Consider the following 19,626-nt stretch of genomic DNA (forward strand, 5'->3'; position numbering starts at 1 on the left):
TGGAAATCCTAAGGGATATTTGAAGTCACCATTTGAAGGCGGTAAAGGATGTGAATCTAAAAAAGTTTAGGTATCTTTTCAAAAAGCTACTTTGTTCTGACAGATGAAAAGGTATAACCTGACCAGTATAACCTCCAGTTTTTCAGGCAATATATTTATTAACAAAAAGAGAAGGAATCATATGACCTTGCTCAGGTTGAGTGACTCTTTGTTAACTTTGATGAGATGAATTGCAGTGGATCTTCTGAGTGAGGATACTGGAAAATACATTTTTTAATGCACTATCAAAGTGGCTACTATGTGTAGTACTGGTTTAAATGCACCTACGGAAGATAGAGTACTTGAGTATTAAGAGAATTAAAATGTAGATGGATTTCTGTATCCACATCATTTTGTTATTTTCATTTTTAGAATACTGAAAAATAAGCCAGGCAGTTTGTATGTTTGAGGACTATGTTTAAGGCTAATCACACTGACTTCAGCAGGGTTATTCAAATACAACTTACAGTAAAACCAGAGAAATATGGTAATTCTGTCCTACTTACGAATCATCATGAGGCATGTAGCAGCCTTATAGAAAAAGATAGTCCAAATAAATGAAAATGCTCATACTGGAACAGGAATATAGAAAAGTGACAGAAGGCAGTTCTTTCTCATAATCCTAAAGTGTTTCAAAATGAAAATATTGGTAAGTCTGATTTTTGAGCAATAATTTTTAAATTAAAACCAGCTAGAAAAACAGGAGGAGCAAATATACATTAATTCTTAAAAAAATATACAATTAGTAGATTTTGTCCATTTAGAGGGCCACTGTTACTTTGCCAGCCAATTAGCTTGCCTATGACTGTAAGAACTGTCTGTATTTTACTTGGGATAAAATCTATTGTGTTAACTCATAACAAACTAATGTTACTTTTAAAGATTTTATTGAGATCTAAATAGTCATTCTCAAGACCTATAAATCTTGTTCTCTTATTGCTTTTTTAAAAGGATTGGTGCTAGTAGATGTTTTGAAACATATTTATTTTTAAGGAGTACTCAAATAGAGGACTGATATTTTTACAGTTAAAGGATAAAGCACAAACTAAGAGGTTGCTAGTTTTTGAAAGAGTAATTTGGAAAATTTGAAACCACTTACTCCCTGAAAAGGACTTAAAAGGCCTTAATATTTGGAATTTCTTTTTGTGACAGATTCAGACCAAATTCAAACAGAATGGGCTATTGATTCCATAATTCCTTTTAATAGTGTAGAATAAATCTTTTCTTTGAGGCTGCAGAGTTTAACTCTCTGAGCCTGGCCTGAAGTGAGAACAAAATTTCCTTTAATTTTACAGGACAGAGAAGGAAACCTTGAATGAGTACCAGTATTAACATAAGTTTCTGATGAACCTGAAGTAATGAAAAACTTATTTTGAATTGGCTGTTTTACAAAAGTTCTTACAATTAATAAATTTCAGTAGTAAATCAATGGATATGTGGGTTTCTCCTTTTTTTCTTTTTTTCTTTTTTTTTTTAATACAAAAACTTCAGACCCTAATTCTGTGTGGTAACTTTTTCATTATTTGAAGAGGACTCAAGTATTCAGATTGTTAATTTTTTCCCTGATACTGAATGTTTTAAGTTATAAGACAAGTCTTTGTTTTGTAAATTTATGTTGTCTTTTCCCCTGTTAAAACAAAATCTTTGGAAATGTTGACTTAGAACCTATAGACATTCTTTTCTTCAGCTACTGTAAAAACACTGGAATATCTGAAAGTCCAAAGAAAGCATTCTTTTTAAAGCAGAAGTGGTATGCTATATATTTGCTCTCTTTTTAGGCTGTTACATTTGTGGGTTTAGTCTTTAAATAGTTTAAGTAAAGTTAGAATTATTTATTAAATGAGGTGTTTCTCAGTGAATCAGGATATCTGGCACATGAATCTAATGTATGCACTGGTGATAAATTACTTGTTTGGAAATATCATTCATATGTGCTACTCATTATTAATTTTATTTGAATTAATTTTAGCATTTCTCTTGGTTATTTTTCTTTTAAGGCTCATGGTCTAAAATTCATGTTACTTGCCACACAAGTCAGTGGGAAATGTGTTGTTCTTAATCATTATCATCCTGATTGTTGAGCAAAGCTGAGAAATAACAACAGTTCTAATTTTCCATTTTAGCTCCTGGGTGACAGGAATTCAGAAAATGATGGAATATGTTAAAGAAAAAGTAGATCAATTGATCAGGCAGGGTCCAGATTATAAAGAACCTGCTTTGAAGAAACAACAATGGACTGCCTCTCTTGAAGATCATCTAAATAAGGTACATCATAACATGTCATCTTCTTAATGTATTCATGAACAGTATATTGTATTTCTGTAATTTAGCTATGTGAATATTAAAGTTAACTCAAATAGGTACAAATAACATACTAGTTTGTTAGAGAGCCCACACTTGTGGTTAGAATTCTGAACGCTGTTATCAGCACGAAAAAGCTTAAAGCTGTTCCGAAAAATACAGCTGTGTCTGTGAGGATACTTTACCAGGGATTTTCAATAAAACATGGATTTGCTTAGAAAATGAGCTATTATAATTTTTAATTTTGGAAAAGAAGTGAGCAATCAGGACAGTGACCTTTATGCAGGTTTCCTACATTGTTTCTATGACTTCTTTTTCATTTGGTAATAGGCAAATTCATAGAATTCATAGAATAGTTAGGGCTGGAAAGGACCTCAAGATCATCTAGTTCCAACGCCCCTGCCATGGGGAGGGACATCTCCCACTAAACCATCTCACCCAGGGCTTTATCCAACCTGGCCTTGAACACTGCCAGGGATGGAGCACTCACAACCTCCCTGGGCAACCCATTCCAGTGCCTCACCACCCTAACAGAAAAGAATTTCTTCCTTGTATCCAATCTAAACTTCCCCATTTAAGTTTTAACCCATTGCCCCTTGTCCTGTCACTACAGTCCCTGATGAAGAGTCCCTCCCCAGCATCCCTATAGGCCCCCTTCAGATACTGGGAGGCTGCTATGAGGTCTCCACGCAGCCTTCTCTTCTCCAGGCTGAACAGCCCCAACTTTCTCAGCCTGTCTTCATACGGGAGGTGCTCCAGTCCCCTGATCATCCTCGTGGCCCTCCTCTGGACTTGTTCCAGCAGTTCCATGTCCTTTTTATGTTGAGGACACCAGAACTGCACACAATACTCCAGGTGAGGTCTCACAAGAGCAGAGTAGGGGGGCAGGATCACCTCCTTCGACCTGCTGGTCACACTCCTTTTGATGCAGCCCAGGATACGGTTGGCTTTCTGGGCTGCAAGCGCACCCTGCAGCCAGCTCATGTTCATTTTCTAATTGACCAACACCCCCAAGTCCTTCTCCACAGGGCTGCTCTGAATCTCTTCTCTGCCCAACCTGTAGCTGTGCCTGGGATTGCTCCGACCCCGGTGTAGGACCTTGCACTTTGTCATGGTTGAACTTCATAAGGTTGGCATCAGCCCACCTCACAAGCGTGTCAAGGTCCCTCTGGATGGCATTCCTTCCCTCCAGCGTATCAACCGATAAAAATAGAAGTGTGGCAAAACTGAGGGTTAATAAGCATGGTGGCTGTGAACCACAGCGAATTTTCAGTAAGGCTAAAGGAGAGTAGATTCTATTCACCATAAAAATTCCCATAATTCATTAAGATACTATTGCCTCAAGGACATCACAGCTTTCTTTAAGATGTTGAATTTTCGGTAATAGTGCAGAAGTTTTCAGTGACTCCTCAGAGCTGGATTAGACACTACACAAGTTTCCAAGTGCAAATTCAAATTTAAAATTATAATCTTTTATCAAGATTCATATGAAGAAAGCCCCAGATTATAGACCAAAAAAAGTAAATGAATTTAATGACTGAAAAATTAAGTCTGCAATCAGACATTTTATAATACTCAAAATGTAGGCCCAATTTTGACATATGATTTCATTCTGCAGTTTGTTCTAATCAATTTCTTCACAGTCTTACGTTAGGGAAGACTTTGAAGATTTTAGTCATAATGCATGATCTTTCATTACAGTGAACAGCACTTATTGTTATAATCCTACCAAGCAAAAAAACTTTTTCTCCAGTTTCATGCAAAGTGTCACAGAAAATTTGGTGCTAAATTCAGCTGCATCTGAGCATTATTTAATAAAATTTGAACCTCAGCAGCCACTTCTTAGAATAGATGTTACATGTGAATTCACATGTCTGATAATAACTATGCATACTGTGTCTGCCTGTGCCCTTCATAAGGTGATTTGTTATCATCATGCATATATAACATTTTACAGTGACAATGAAATGAAGTTGTGTACATGTACTGGCATAAAAATTGGCCTCTTAACTTGGCAGAGAATCTTTAAATGTACTTTCTGATGAAAACAAGCAACAAAAAACCCACACACAAACAAACAAAAGCCCAAACAAAAAGACAGAGTGTAATAGGAGTGTTTCTGCCAAGGCTGTAATATCTAGGTTATAATGCATTTGTGCCTTACTGAAATAATAAACCTAAGATAATCTGAATATGTATAATATCTGAATAATAGAAAGCACAGTCAACTAATTGAGAGCAAACAGGAGGAGTTTTTTTTTCCTAAATTCTACCATACCTGTTAGAATTTTCTTAGGAGAAATAGTAGAATTTTCTTCCTTTATATTTTCATTCCTGAATTACATAATCTAAATTATCTAAAAATCAAAAGTACAAATTCCGGAGTACATAATCTAAACGCCAACAGACAAATGTTACTTCACTTTTTTCTATACTAAGTCATGTTTTATACTGTTGTTATACTGGCTACCTGTATAAATTAACTGTATAAATAATGCTTTCAAATAAAGGTATCACAGTCGATTAAAAAAATCACCCCAATGCTTGCAGTTGGTATGGAGATTGGCTCATATTTGTCCGAATCGGAAAGGGTTTTGGAGAAGCACCTTGAACTGGCTGAACAAATTAAGGTAAAATAAAAAATAAGAGAAAAGAAACTTTATTAAGCTGAAGTACTATTAGAAAGAAATAAATGTCTTCTGCAAGTCTAAATAAGGTGAGAGGCTGAGAGTTTCTAGTGTGTTCTTGGAAAGGAAATAGGTCTACAGTTTAGTTTTAAACTGTAGTTAATGAACAAAACCACAGGTAACTTTACAAGTCAGTACTTCTGATACTGTTGGTTAACCCCATTGTCTGTATCTCATGGTGTTATTTGTTACTACCTTAAGATCCCGGTATCAGCCCTTGATAGGAAGACTCTTCAGATACGGTTTTCTACTCCTATGTGAGGCACCGAGTTTAAAAATTATCTAGACAGTCAGAGACACAGAAAACTCTTCTTTTGGTTTATTATGGCATCATATGGCATCAGCAAAAGGGAAAAAAAAATAGTTCAGGTGAAGAAACTGAAGAGGGCTCTAAAGTTGCCGTTAGATACTCATTGGTCATGTTGGGAATGCAGCCATGGTATGAAAGCACTGCAGCCCTCAGCTCTGTAACGCAGCTGAGACTATATTTAAGTCACATCCAGGGCCTTTCCAACTCTGGTAGCATTACTGCGGTATCTGAAAGTGGCTTAGAACCAGCTGAATCCTCTTCATGATCTTTACACACATGATTATCCTATGTTTTTAGTAGTTCTTAAAACACAATTACTCATATGGAGTTCTTTTTTGTTTCAGGCACCAGTTTATGAAACCCAAGACCTGGTTCTACACAGGGTGCAAATAACTCTGTAACAGTTTTTTGTGTCTCTTCTGCAAAATTTTTGCATGCCAGGGTGTTACTTTTTTTTTTTTTTTTTTCTATTTGTGGAAGTGTACAATCTACCCTGACAATAATAATCTCTCCTACCTATTCTTTCTGTGGATTGTGATATGCTAGAGCTGGCACTCTAGGCTAAATGCCAGAGATAGGTCAGCTAAGTGGTATTGAGTTAAATATATAAAAGTAGATAAGCTCATAGACATAGATATATATGAAGCTATGAATTAAGACAGTGAATCTGAAAATAAGAATCCCAGCCAAATCATGAAAAATGTCCGTAACTCAGCTCTTGCTTAATATACTGTGGCTTTCTTCTGTAACAGATGATGCAGTAAAAGATATGACCCAGTATTTGGTCTCTATTTTTTTTTTGCAGATTTTTCTGCATGAAAATACATTGGTTTGGGCTGGAATATGCAGCTTGATGGGTATTAACAATGTGGTATCAGTATTCAAAATCCTTTTCAGTCATCATACCTGTTGTTCTATGTTTCTACCTTCAAAGGAAACATCACATGAACTGGAAGCAGCTGAGAGAATCATCGAAGATATGGAAGAGTTTGAACCTGAGCAGGTGGCAGCTTTTTCTAGCAGAACTGACTTTCTAAATGAAGAACTGAAAAAAATTGAAAAAAATATTAGTTCAAGACTAGAAATTCTAGAAACCTATGTGTCCTTTCTAAAGCTGACTATGGAGGTACAGGTTATTTATTCTCTGACTAGACTGTGAAAATACTGCAAATGAAAATGTGCTTTTAGCTAGCTAAGACAAATTCAGTAGATGATGTGCCATGGAAGCACTGCAAGTCTTTATAGGCTCCTTTTTACTTTAAAGGAGATCAGCTCCATCAGGGCAAGTAGCCCTGATCATTGAGCTTGCGTCAACATAATGACTAGTCTATGTACAGATTTTCAACTGATTTAAATTGTCATTGTAGAAAGTATTATAATTGAATTTTTTTACTTTCTCCTGCACACATGTGCTCTTGTTATATACGTAATAAAAATGCTTATGTGTATGTGCTCTGAGCTAAATGTACTGATTTTGCTTCATATAGTTTTAAAAATATTTCACGTGATATGTTGCTGTAGACATTTGTCATATGTTGATATAAAATTTTACTGCTGTCTTGAACTACTTCCAATGAAATACCTATTCCTCTGAAGGGGTTTTAAATTTTGGTTTATAATATTGATGCAATGATATGTGACAGAAATGGAACAATTTGCTGCCACCTGTCTGTTCACCATCCACTAGTTTACAGGTTATTTAAAACTCTTTTCCTATTTCATATTTGTATAGATTTCTTAGGGACTATAATAGATCTTAAAACCTGGGAAAAAAAAGAGAAGCTTTTAATCAGCTTTGCTATGTCTATATACCTTCTGATTATAGCAGCTCAATTTATTATTATTCTATGTTTTTCTGTAGGTGAATGATGATATTCAGACTTTGAAGGAATTCTATAAATCAGAACCATCACAAACAAACAAGGAGGCTAAAAATAAAATTGCAATGGAGTCAGCTAACAGTCAGTGGCAAAAGACTATAAAAAAGATCTTTTCCATCCAAAATATGGGTTGCAATTTTCTTAATTTAATAAAAATGGTGAGTATAATCTCATAAAACTGCATTGAATATTTGATGTTTGCCTGTGACGAGGTCTAATCCTAGTTCTGACTGGTGGATTGTGATTTCTTCAGTACCTACTTTTAAAGTGACTAATGCTGCTATATGCATTATACACAATATGTGCCTACAAATATAATACATCTCTGTTTTTTTAATGTTGGAAAACAGCATATATGAAAGTACATACTAAATTTATTTTACTTCCACTAGCAGGCAGTCTTTAATAATTGAGTGTATGAAGTTCTAAAGAGATGGGTGCTAGAGGTACTTCCTTACAGATAATCTTTCCTGGTGTCTTTAGATTCTGTCTTGGGTTCAGCTGTACTACCCAGGCATCCCTATCTAATTTTCCAGCGCTTCTTGATGAAATAATAATTTGAGATGTGCAGTCATTCCCTAAGTCACTCCTCCTAAAGTGATTCCAGTTAACGCAGACAGCCTGGATACCCAGCTGTTCTTTGTTTTTATAGGACTGACTTGGGAGCAGTTACATTAGAGTGAGGAGGAGGAGATGGTGTTAGTAACATACAGCAGCATCCAAGATGAACTGGAAAAACCTGCTTAAGTAGGGAAAGTGCCAGGCAGCTAGTGTAAGCTAAATTGTGTGCTGTCACAGCTGAATGCAGCCAGGTACAGATAAGATAGTCAGTGTAAAGGCAAGGTGAATATATGTGAAGATGAGGTTGCACTGCAGTCACTCAAAAGTCTTAACATACCTTCAGATATTATCTCTAAAGATCTGTGCTGCCACAGTATTTTCTGCTACTCTGTTCCCATTATATTCTCAAATTGTAGCTTTTAAATGTCTGGAAGATACACATCATACAAGTAATTTATGAACACATTTTTAAAAGAAAAGTTCTGAAATCTGGAAAGCAGAAACAGCATTACCTAGTTTCTTTGGATTTCTGATATGGGTTCTGTTAAAAAGAGGAAAAAACGCCAAATGTTCGAATCCTAAATACTTTATTCCTCCCATACTTCAGTGCTGCTTTGTCTGTCAGCAGAAAGGAGTGCTTTTTTTCTTCATTCACTTCACTTTCAGTTGCAATTGCCCAATAGGCCATTTTGGGTAGTTCTGTCTATTCAGAAATCATTTTGTATGAGAGTTGGAGTCATCAGATGGCAAAAACTCAGTCATTACTTTTTAGTTTTTAACTTTAACATCAGCCGTGTTCTCAATATAGAAATTCTGTTGATCTATGCTTATTTCTAAGAGAAAATTGTTTTTAAAGGCACACAGAGTACCAAAAATTTTTTAAGAAGCTACTTTAGAATAGATTTTTATTAAGCTTTTTTGACACTTTAAAATTATGAAGTTTTAATTGCATTTTATAAAAATGTATGTGGAAAAAAATGTGGTTTGTTTATTTGCCAGGTAAATAAGAATTTAATATTAAAAGTAGAAAAATCTGTACAAGTAACAGAAGATGTCATTGTTAATCTGAGTAAAGAAAAGAAAGAGCTGACTGATCTTTGGGCAATCTGGAATTTTAAGATTACTCAAGTAAAACCCGTCAAGCAACAGTACCAGATATTTAAAGAGCAACTAAAAATTGTAAGTAGATTGACTAGAAAGAAAGCAACTGTGGCAAACATTTATACATTGTTATTACTTTGTCTGTGGCTGCCTCATCAATTATTATATGTGCCATGTAAGAAATAGACAATCAGTAAGATACAAGTCCCCACTTCAAATCTGAATGTTTGATCAAATCCTCATACTACACCAACAGTGCTTTGGGTTTTTTTAGCTTTGTGGGGGTTTGTTTTGTTTTAAAAAAGCACAGTTTCATTATGACTTAAGAGTTACTAAACTAAATTGTCTCTTACTAGTTACTAAACTCAAATCCAACCATGGTCCTAACAAAAGAAGATTGAAATCTTCTTGGCATAGGGGTGTTGTGCCATGTTCCTGAAAAGCAACACTAGCTAGGCTAATAGCAGGACCAGATGTTTGTCGCTGCTGTTTATCTTGTGCTGCTTATCACTAAACTACGACAGCTTTTATTACAGAAAATGTGTGTATGGGTACTCTGACCTTGGTGTCTGAACAATTTTTGCACACTGTCTTAAAGATTTCCTATAACCCTTGTCAGTCAGAGGGTTTGAGGTAGAGAGGTTTTACTGACAACATTTGGGTATCTGCTTTGGGAAAGGCTCTTGTTAAAAATTTAGATTTTAATTGTTGTTTTTTTAATTATTATTTATTCACTATAGATGGAAACACTGAACTGTTTGATTATCTTTTAGACTACCCATGGATTAGAGATTCTACAAGAGGCACTTCAGCTTGCAGTAACAGTTGACCTTGGAAATGACCCTTTTATTGTTTTGGAACTACAAAAAAAGCTTCACCAAATGAAACCACAGTATCAGGTGAAAAACTGAGCTAGTGAAGTGCATGGTAGATCAAAATCTCTTTTTGGCACAGTAAAGATTCACACTGACCCCAGAGTGTCTGGGGCTGCAGTGTTTGATGTTTTATGTTACTTTTCCAGGAGGAAGGGTTTGTATGTGTTTATAAGGTAAGAAAGAAAGACATTTTATCTTTATCATCCAGAGAACATCTTGTGTAGTGTTAGCTGTGTATTAAAGTGACACACATGCATTGGAGTGGTAGAAGTACAAGGAGAGTATCGGCTTCACATTTTTGAGTTAGAGCTGGTCAGAGGCTGAGGTAAGTCATACTGATCTTCGTAACGCTTCTGAGTTTCTGCAATTCAGTCTGCCATTCCCCTACACGTCAATTTGACGTGTTTTGAGTCAAGGTTGTTTCTGAGTGATAACTAGCTGAGATTCACACCTTGCAAAACGTGAAGTTTGTGGAGGGTATTTTAAAGAGCATGGCACTGATTTTTTCCCTAAGGTAATTTACTGTTGTTAGATTGTTATTTCATCAAATTGTAAGGTAAAACGTGTAAATATATTTGTGTAACTATTTTGTTGCAAATATATTTGTGTGATATAACTTTTTTTTTGGTAACTTTTTTTTCTTTGTACCTTTTTTTTTTGGCTAGCAACTGAATGCTGAGCTTGAGTACCTGATAAAATTATTAGAATTGCCAAGTCAGAAAGGATTCCCTGTGAAAGAGAATTCTGAGAGAGTAAGTGAACTTATTCATTTACATCAAACTCTAAAAGACACCATGACAGAATATGAAGAGATTTTCAACAAGACAGTCAAGTTCCATCACATTAAAAAAGAAGTGAGTATAATCTTTTAAAATATATTTTCTTCTCATTACTGGTTTTGGTGCCTGTCATCTTATCTTATTTTTTCCCTGAGCAAACAGCGTTAACCTGCCTGGTGATCAGAATTAATATTTTGTATCTAAAATTGCATGAGATTTGGAGTGTTTAAAACTCAGATATGAACCCAAATTTAATTACTTCAACCCATGTCAACAAATTTAGGATAGCATGTTTAGGTAAGGAAGGAATTGTAAGCCTCCTTTCACATTATTTTAAACACACACTGGTTTTAATTTTAATATATTCCAGCTGGAATGCCTATCAAAATTAGGAGAACTGGATATTCCTGAAACATGTGAGGCCCCTGAAAGTGTGCATCATGCTAAAGCCTTCCTTGTGAATGCTCAGGAGAAACACACACGTATCAGACAGCTATACAAACTACTTATTACCCAGGGAGTGGATATCCTGTCTGCAGTGCAGCAACCTGTGAGTAGAATTATAATTATTTATATTTATAATTATTTATTATTTATATTATATTATGTATTTCAATTATATATTTATATATTTATATGTATTTATATTTTGTTTTAAACAAGTTATAATTATTATTTATAATTATTTATAATTATGAAATCATGGACAAATATGAAAGAATATTGGAACTATCTGGATGAATTTTAGATGCACAAAATGGACTAAAACACTGAGAAAGTAAATACAGAGGTTCAAGATGCCTTTTAAAAAGCTCAAAATATAAAATGTAAAACAGTTGGATTTTTTAATTTCTGCTATGAGTTTGCAGATATACAGTCATTAAATGAAACATCCAGGAATGACAAAACTTATTCTTCAGTAGTTACTCACATTACAAATTTCTTTTATGAAAAGAAAAAGTAATTTATTTGTAATCTTGCTTTAACTTTTTAATGGTCTGTGAACATACTTTGCCCTGGAAAGTTGAAATAGATTTGACATAGGGAGGAAATTAATCTTAAAATAGCATTGCTTGGAAGCAAAAAAGCATGACTTTCTGTTCTCTGGTATTCTTTGTGCAGTTCAAGACCCTCTTAGTGATTTCTTCAATGTCACATATATGTATTAGACTCATGCTACTTTGTAAAGTTTGCTTTGCATATATATTCTCCTATAAAGAAAGAATAACAGAAGAATAGAACAGAAATATAATCCACCTATTAGTGGATTCAAGACTGGTTTGCATGGCAAGATGTGTATCGCCATAGAAATGAGTTAGTTATTCAGAGCAAGACTGTCATTGCTCTGTATTGATTTACTAGGGAGAAATCAAGACATTCCCTTATGACCTGCCTAGATTATTCACATTGGAAGCGTGCTCTTCAGACACCATAAACTGATTAACAGCAGAAAGGAGCTAATCTCTTGGTGCTAAAGGATTAGAGTAGGCCACTTCCTCTTTGCTCAGAGAAGACACCATATGTGAGTTGTGACTTCGACCCAAAACTACTCATCATACTACTACTGATTTAAACTGCTATGTAGTTGGTTTCCCTACAGTGGAGGTTTAATGGTTTAGCCCTTTATGACTGATATCATTGAGGGATGTTCTGCTTCAAAATTATTTTAATATTAAATTTGTTAAATCAATGCATTTCCTTAATTTTATAAATTTCTTTGTCTATTCCTTGCGTAGAATTGCTTGAATCTTTCTGTAAAGAATATGAAGCAAGAACTTGCTAGATTTGAGTGTGATAGCATCGACTGGAGCTCCAAAGCTGATAAGTATGAGGAAGAGCTCTCAAAGCAATTCCAGCACTGCACCACTCAAGAAGAGATAAATGAGGTAAATGAGGTGAATTTCAGCATATTAAATGAATGCTAAAATGGCTGTTGTGTTCTGTAATACATGTGTTCTGTAATCCTGTTTATCATTCCCCTGGATGTTTCATATGTATACAGAAAAACTGATTTTCATTTTACCAGGAACCTTGGGTAAACACAGAATAATGACACATATCTAAGATATGATATATATATATATATGATATATATTTATGATATGACATATATATATAATCTATGATATATATATATACACACACATATATGATATGTATCACAATCTAAATAATCTATGGTCCTTACCTTTGCAGTTCAGGATTATATCAAGTTGTTGGGTGGGCAATAAAGTGCTTCCAGTGTACCCCAAGAAACAAGACAGCTGCATTTACTTTGACTTTCAGCTCTGAAAGTTTCATCTGAAATACATGAGTCTTCAGTTTTCTTTCTTGCAAACCTAAATTTTCAAACAAATGTAGTATTTACATATATTGCGGTTGTAAAGCTATTAGAACATTCAGTCTTTTAATGAAAAATTCAAAATAATTTCATAAGTCACATTTTTTCAGAAACCCAATAGATGATACTTTAAAACCTTACCTGGGATTCTTACCTGGGAGGATATCACACTAATGTTGCCTGTAGTGTGAAACATAGTGGAAACAGAACCCTGAAATATTTTCTTATCTTTCACTAAGTAAATCCACATCTGAAAACCAGACTGTGTTCTCTCTAAATCATCAAAGTATAGAGCTGACTGAGATTTCTATCCCTTCTATTTTTAATGAGGAAACTGTTGTTTGGATTTTCTTTTACAACCTATTTTTGTGTGTTTGTGAAAAGTATCCGCCTTCTGTCTCTCTCAAGTTTAAAGGAAAAGTGTGGTAGTGACATGTCTTATGGCATGTCGTATAATGCAAAATGTAGTTTTTTAGGTTCTCATAGTTAATGGACTCTGCAAACTAATTGCATAAAATATTTTAAATTACAATGATAATTACTGTGGGGCTTTTTTTTGTCATTGTATGTTGGGAAAGCCATGTTGCTTGCTTAAGTTAAAACCTGCCATCCCCAATCCTAATTGAAGCTTCAATGTCAACTAACTGAAATATAGAAATTTGGTGTGTGGATACCTTTTTCTTAGAATAGAAGGTATTTCCTAAAGAAATACTTGACTAATGTACCTGTATATGCATTAATTCACTGCCATTTTTCTTCTTCTCTTTTGGTGTTTTATTTGTTTTGGATTTTGCTTTTTGGTTTTGGGTTGTTTTTACTCGTTTGGTTTGGGTTTTGGTTTGTTTTCTTCTTTCCTGTTTGGGTTTTTTTTTTTTTTTTTTTTTCATTAAGTGTTTTTAACTAATTCTGTTTAGGGATCAAGAAACCAGACCCTGAACTACTTCAAGAATGCTAATTCACGTCAACATTTTAAATTCTGTTACTTTTAACATCAGAAATTAGTTGCAGTATTGCTAGTATCTAGCCGACCTGTCAGACATAACAGATGGTAAAGGAATAGTTATTTCAAAGTAAATAAATATTTCATGTGAGAGGAGCAAGAAGCAGCTGTTCATAGCTGTCACATACTAAACAGACAACCGGACAATTTAGCTGTGATTTACCAGTGTACAAAGCAAACATTAAAGTTGACTGAAAATGTTTGGGATTCTCCTGTAAGCACTTTAATTAATTTACATTTAATGCGGTGGATCAACCATGTAAATAAAGCATGTAAGCAAGGGCTTTGTTGGTTAGGATTTACTGGTGTTTGAGAATATCATACTCAGAGGAGCTGACTAGCTCGCTGTGTTTGTAATATATCAGTGCTTCTACAAAAATCAGGAAAACATATACTTAAATTTATAGCCAAGAATATATAAAATGAGTTTTGGAGGATAGAAGAGTAAAATGTGTGCCTTTTCTGTGCCTTCTCCCATTTAAAGAAAATTTGCAGATGGCAAAAAAATAGATTTATGCTTTGCACATCTTTGAAAACTATAAGAAAAGCTCATATGGCCTTTGGGATCTGTATATGCCAGTTTGGGCTTTCTGCTCTAATAACTAGCTGAAGTAGCAGCCTCCAAAGAGCTGCAACTCCACTGCACTACACTGCAACCATTTGTGACAAACATGAGCCATGCCTCAGTTTAACCATAGCTTTATATTACACTGAATCTGTTCATGGGGTTAGAAGTGACACATAAAATAACTTTTGCAAAAAAAAAGAAGCCTTTTCTTTAGGTGATCACTTTGAAAATAACATTTATTCATGCCTGCACAAAGCTTGCAAAAGAAGAGTAACATCCTGAAGTAGGTTCTCAGCTCTCTGCAGTCATCTCGCTTCTTTCCTCTTCATCATGTCATTATTTATACATTAATGGAAAGATATGATTCAAAATGTGGATTTTAATCAAAGAGGGTAAAGAGCTACCTTTGTACACAAGTAAGTAGGAGCTGATACTAATCACATTTCCCACCTTGTAATTTATTTTGACCGCAGTCCCAGAATTAAATGCCTTTTCTTTCTTCCCACTTTCTGGATGGCTGTTCTTTAACCTTTGCCACTTTAAAAACCTATTTTCAGCAACCTGCTCTCATGGGCTGTTTTGATTACTAGTGCTACTAAATGTTTAATGTATGAATAAAAAGAGAAAGGTAAGTGGCTAACAACATTGAAGTGCCTTCCTAGGGTGGCTTGCACAGGAATTCAAAACATTTTACTGGAACTCTACTGTAAAAAAATTAAATGTTTAAAGCACCTTTATAAATTGCTTTTTCCATGTATTTTGCAGTTGTGTGATAAAATCCTTCACTATCGTTCTCTATCTATGACAAGACAACTATAGTTAGGAACAGCTGCCTGATTTATGACTATGACACAATGGGCAAGTTAAAGTTCCACTAAACTTGTGGGCTGAAGTCACTGAAGCATATTAGGGTTTATAGTTCTTTTAGTATTTCTCATTTAATTTTGTGGAAAATAGTGGGAAACTGAGTTACAGTTTGATTTCTAAAAATTGGCAGCTCTATATAATCCTTGGCACAATTGCTGATGATACAGGAATTGTGTACATGCGCTCTGACGGGGTAATGTGCAAGTCTGAGCTGAATATGTTTTTTCCACTGGGGCTAAGAGAGATGAGTGACAGCAGCTGCAGACCTTTGACACATGAGATATCATATCTGAAACAAGGTGATCTGATTTCACATGCTGCTAGGAGGAGAGCCTCTGGCCTTATAAACGATCACTAACCTATGTATGTGCATAAGCCAGTGAAATGAGCTAAAATAAACTCTTGCTCATTGCTGCTTTTCTTCAAAATTAAACCAGCAAATAAGGCTCTTGTGTTCTGAATACAAAACATTGTTCTGCAGAGTAGATTTTATTAACAGAGGGGGTTTAGATAGATTTTATTATTCTGTGTACTTAGGTGGGATAAAGAGCTTAAATTAATTGGAGATCACAGGGCCAGTGACAGAATTCCTTTTTTTTTCTATTACACTGGGTGAACACCATTTGTCTATTCTGCAGTAATGTGGCAACATCCCACTAGATGAAATGAAAAATATATCCCTTCATGGATTAACATTAGTATGTAATAATAATAATGTTTAATTGCTAGCTGTTCCAATAACAGTAGCTGCAAAATGAGCATTCATAACTCCATGGGCTCTCTGACAAGGAGCACGAGGAGGGCAGGGGGAAGATTGTAGGGCTTTTTAATATAAAAAAAAAAAACCCTCAAATATGTAAAATAAATATAAAATTGTGGATGTGACTTGAACTTGTTAGCACTAATCAAATAAAATATTTTAATTTGTGTGTCTGGAGGAACAGACCCTAAAGCATTAGCATTTCTTTTATTTCAGTTATTTTACATTATACAATTTTACATAATGTATTTCTACATTGTCCTACAAGTAAAAAATTGGCAACCTAAAGGATACAGAATTAAAAAAAAAAAAAAAAATAAAAAAGCGCAGTAATTTTTATATTCTTCCATTTCAGATTTTATGAATTAAATATAAATAATTAAAAAAAAAGGATCATGGCATAACAATGTAATTAAAATAGTGCATTTTATAAGGTACCAGCAGCATATTTTAAGCAGGTTTTTTACTTGTCTACTTCTTGTATCCATTGCTTACAGGCATTCAAAAGCATCTGTAACATCTAAAAGTATTTTTTGCATTTGTAAATGAAAATTACATAGCTTTCAAAGAGAAAATATTGAAAAAATGCTACTTAAATAATTCATAGTTCTTTAAAGATAGTTTAGCTGAGTACGTTTGATCTGCTTATTTATATGATGCAAAGAATGACGTGTTTTTTTAAGGGCAATCTTGGAAAAGGATATTAAAGCAAATAGGTAAATAGCATTGAAATAAATCCCAAATACTTACCTTATAACTAGTTCCCATGGTAAATAAACACTGCTTTTAAAATTATATTGATCATATAGTACTCTTCTTTGATGTGTATTAAACTCGTTCTGGTAAATTAGCAATGCATCTGATCCATATATGTATAAAGGAAAGTGTAGTTTCCTAGAGCTTCATCAATGTCATTCCTATCAGTCTGAATTTTAAAAATATTTTGTAGATTAAAGAAAATGTAGCCACAATCCATCTAAATAACAAAATACTTTTATAGCAAATTTAATATAACTAATAGTAATAATCTCAGCTGATACAAGCCTTTCTGAAAAGTCTTGAAAGACAAGGATGCTACTAGTTCATCTTAGTTTATATTATTATAAAAATCATTTTCACTAATGTTGAGCTTGCTGAACCAAGTCAGTGCTAACTGGTAATAATATTGTGATGTGCTACCAAATCTATCTAGCTGTAACTACATGAGGCTTTCTTTGGGTATCTGTTAGGCAGAATCTCTGTGCTACCATACTTACAGAAATTATATAAGGATGCTTTATGAGATGGCATAGTATTATTAATTTCACTACTACATTTTCAGTGCTCAGACTGTGGTCTGTTAAACAACTTTTAATAAAACCTGAATAGAAGTGTGCTGGATTCTCTTTTACTAACAAATGTACTTACTGTGTTTCAGCTCAAAGAATCATTTAAGGATCTCAAAAAAAAATTTAACAATTTGAAGTTTAACTATACGAAGAAAGCTGAAAAAGCTCGAAATCTGAAAGTACTTAAAATACAGATTCAGCAAGTTGAGATATATGCAGATAAAATACAGGTAATATTAGAAATTTTTGTTTTATTGGAGGCTTCGCTGATTGAATTGCTGTGGTCTGTCCCAAGCAGACCAGAGGAGATGTAAAATGTTTTGTGAGCTTCCCTTTTACTCGGCTTTATATCCTTCCCATCTCAGTCACTGATGAGATATTTTGCATTTTCTGTTCCTTTTATTTTTCCACTTCCTTCAGTGAAATGATCTTACCTCAATTTCTGACTTCCCTCTCTGTTCACTCCTTTTATTGTCCATTACTTTTCTATGTAATTTTATTCTTCTTGCCTCTGTTCCTTCACAATGTGTCACTTAGTCTTTCCTCTCCTTAAAAAAAAAAAAGGTCAAAACCTAAATAAACAAAAAAACACCCACAAAACAAGCAAACAAACAAAAAACCCCCAAATAACCCATCAAAAATCTACAATAAATGCACACACATACATTCCCTTTTGCATCCAGCTACTTTCTTGTCTTTCTCATTTCCCCATGTAAGTCTTTAGAACCTTTTTCTGCATCCATTGCCTTGAGGTGGTCATGTTTATTTGTGCCATAGAACCCTACTAGCCTCTTTACATTCATTCAAAACCCTTCTTTCAGAGCCTCCAATGACCTGTTTAGTTGCCAGTTGGAAACAGCAGGTTTTGTTTTACTTGCTCTGCCACTCTGCCAGTCTCTTCTATCACAACTTTTTTACTTGGAAATTTCAGGTTTTCAGAATCATCAGATTGTCAAGCAAGATCTTAATATTCTAGGACATGCTTAAATTGACTTATATGTAGTCGCAGACTCCAAAGGCTTAGTAGCATTTTTTTAATTTCTAGATTCAATTAATTTTGTTTAAGATCCCATTTTTTTTTTTTACTACAGATTTTTGGGGGTTTTTTTAAGCTGAAAAATATAACCCAATTTCGCCTTTAATAAAAATAATTTACATTGATTTTAATCAGCATTGAAAAGGCCTTCCAGTTTCCTTTGATTTTTGAAAAAGGAATTTGTACTTGTAAATTTTAAAACACAGGACCAGAAAGGTTTGTGTGGTTTTTTCCATGTTTTTTACTAATTTTTTCTAAAAATAGAAATATTTTTGTTGCCATATATAACATTACTGTATCTTTTAAACAGATTCTTAAAAAGAAGATGGAAAATTTAGAGAATAAACTAATTGGCTCTGTAGCCAATGAACCTAATACTAGAGTCCTCTTGGGGTCAATCAGTGACTTACAAAACCAACTGAATAACTTCACTAAAGTTGTGGAGGATTACAAGCAAAATCTGGATCTCATGGAGCATCTGCAACAGATGATGGATGAGGTACTAGTAGACCTGAGGTACTTACTATGGCTGTAATGTCTAGGACTGAGATAGAGAAAAGCATGTATAAGTACTTCATGCGAAGTCTGTGACTTCCAAAAGTAGATTGGTAATTTTTTTTTTCCTATTTTTACTTTGTAACTTTGTAGAGAAAATGGGGAAGCCCCATGCAACGTGACCACATTCTTGCATTGGTATGCATACTACTGGGGTCTCAATCTCAATATGACTTGCATAGTGATCTTGATCATACTTATGAGTTCATTTTCTCTAAGTGTATTCTGAGGCAACATAGAAAGTGCCACAGGCTCTCCTTGATAGCTGTCAAACCACAGAAGCAAAGTTATCAAAATACCCACTTTGTTAGTTGTCAGGAAGGGCTGTCTGGGTGATGTGTAGTTCTGGAATTGAAATGTAAAATTTTTTTTTAATGGACTTCGTAAGCATATTTTTCTGAACTGCAGTCTAAGTCTTTTTGGAGACTTCTGTAACCTTAACATGTCTGAAAGCTGCCTCCAGCATTGCCTTTAAATAAAAAAAAAGGAAAAAACTCCACATTTGTAACAGTAATTTCTGTCCTACCACATTGTGTTGGTGCATCTGCTGTGAGGCAAGCACAGTCCTGTCATTGTTTATTTTTAGAAATAATACTGCTCATATCTCCAAAGTGATCTGAATACATGACAAATAAATT

The 19,626-nt window shown here is 34.3% G+C and overlaps 1 protein-coding gene across 10 annotated transcripts in view; it reads left to right on the forward strand.

Moving 5' to 3' along the window:
* The window catches only part of CCDC141 (coiled-coil domain containing 141), a 94,834-nt gene that overhangs the window by 52,975 nt on the left and 22,233 nt on the right, over positions 1-19,626 (forward strand). For all 10 annotated transcript variants that reach the window (XM_065670231.1, XM_065670234.1, XM_065670233.1 and 7 more), the window contains 11 exons: positions 2,163-2,304; positions 4,851-4,970; positions 6,272-6,463; positions 7,199-7,375; positions 8,778-8,957; positions 9,653-9,778; positions 10,420-10,608; positions 10,904-11,083; positions 12,270-12,419; positions 17,487-17,627; positions 18,744-18,932. In XM_065670231.1, coding sequence (XP_065526303.1) covers positions 2,163-2,304; positions 4,851-4,970; positions 6,272-6,463; positions 7,199-7,375; positions 8,778-8,957; positions 9,653-9,778; positions 10,420-10,608; positions 10,904-11,083; positions 12,270-12,419; positions 17,487-17,627; positions 18,744-18,932 — 1,786 coding nt within the window. The remainder of the gene's footprint in view (positions 1-2,162; positions 2,305-4,850; positions 4,971-6,271; positions 6,464-7,198; positions 7,376-8,777; positions 8,958-9,652; positions 9,779-10,419; positions 10,609-10,903; positions 11,084-12,269; positions 12,420-17,486; positions 17,628-18,743; positions 18,933-19,626) is intronic.

Source organism: Lathamus discolor, chromosome 3 (genome assembly GCF_037157495.1).
Source record: "Lathamus discolor isolate bLatDis1 chromosome 3, bLatDis1.hap1, whole genome shotgun sequence".
NCBI classification, from domain to species: domain Eukaryota; kingdom Metazoa; phylum Chordata; class Aves; order Psittaciformes; family Psittacidae; genus Lathamus; species Lathamus discolor.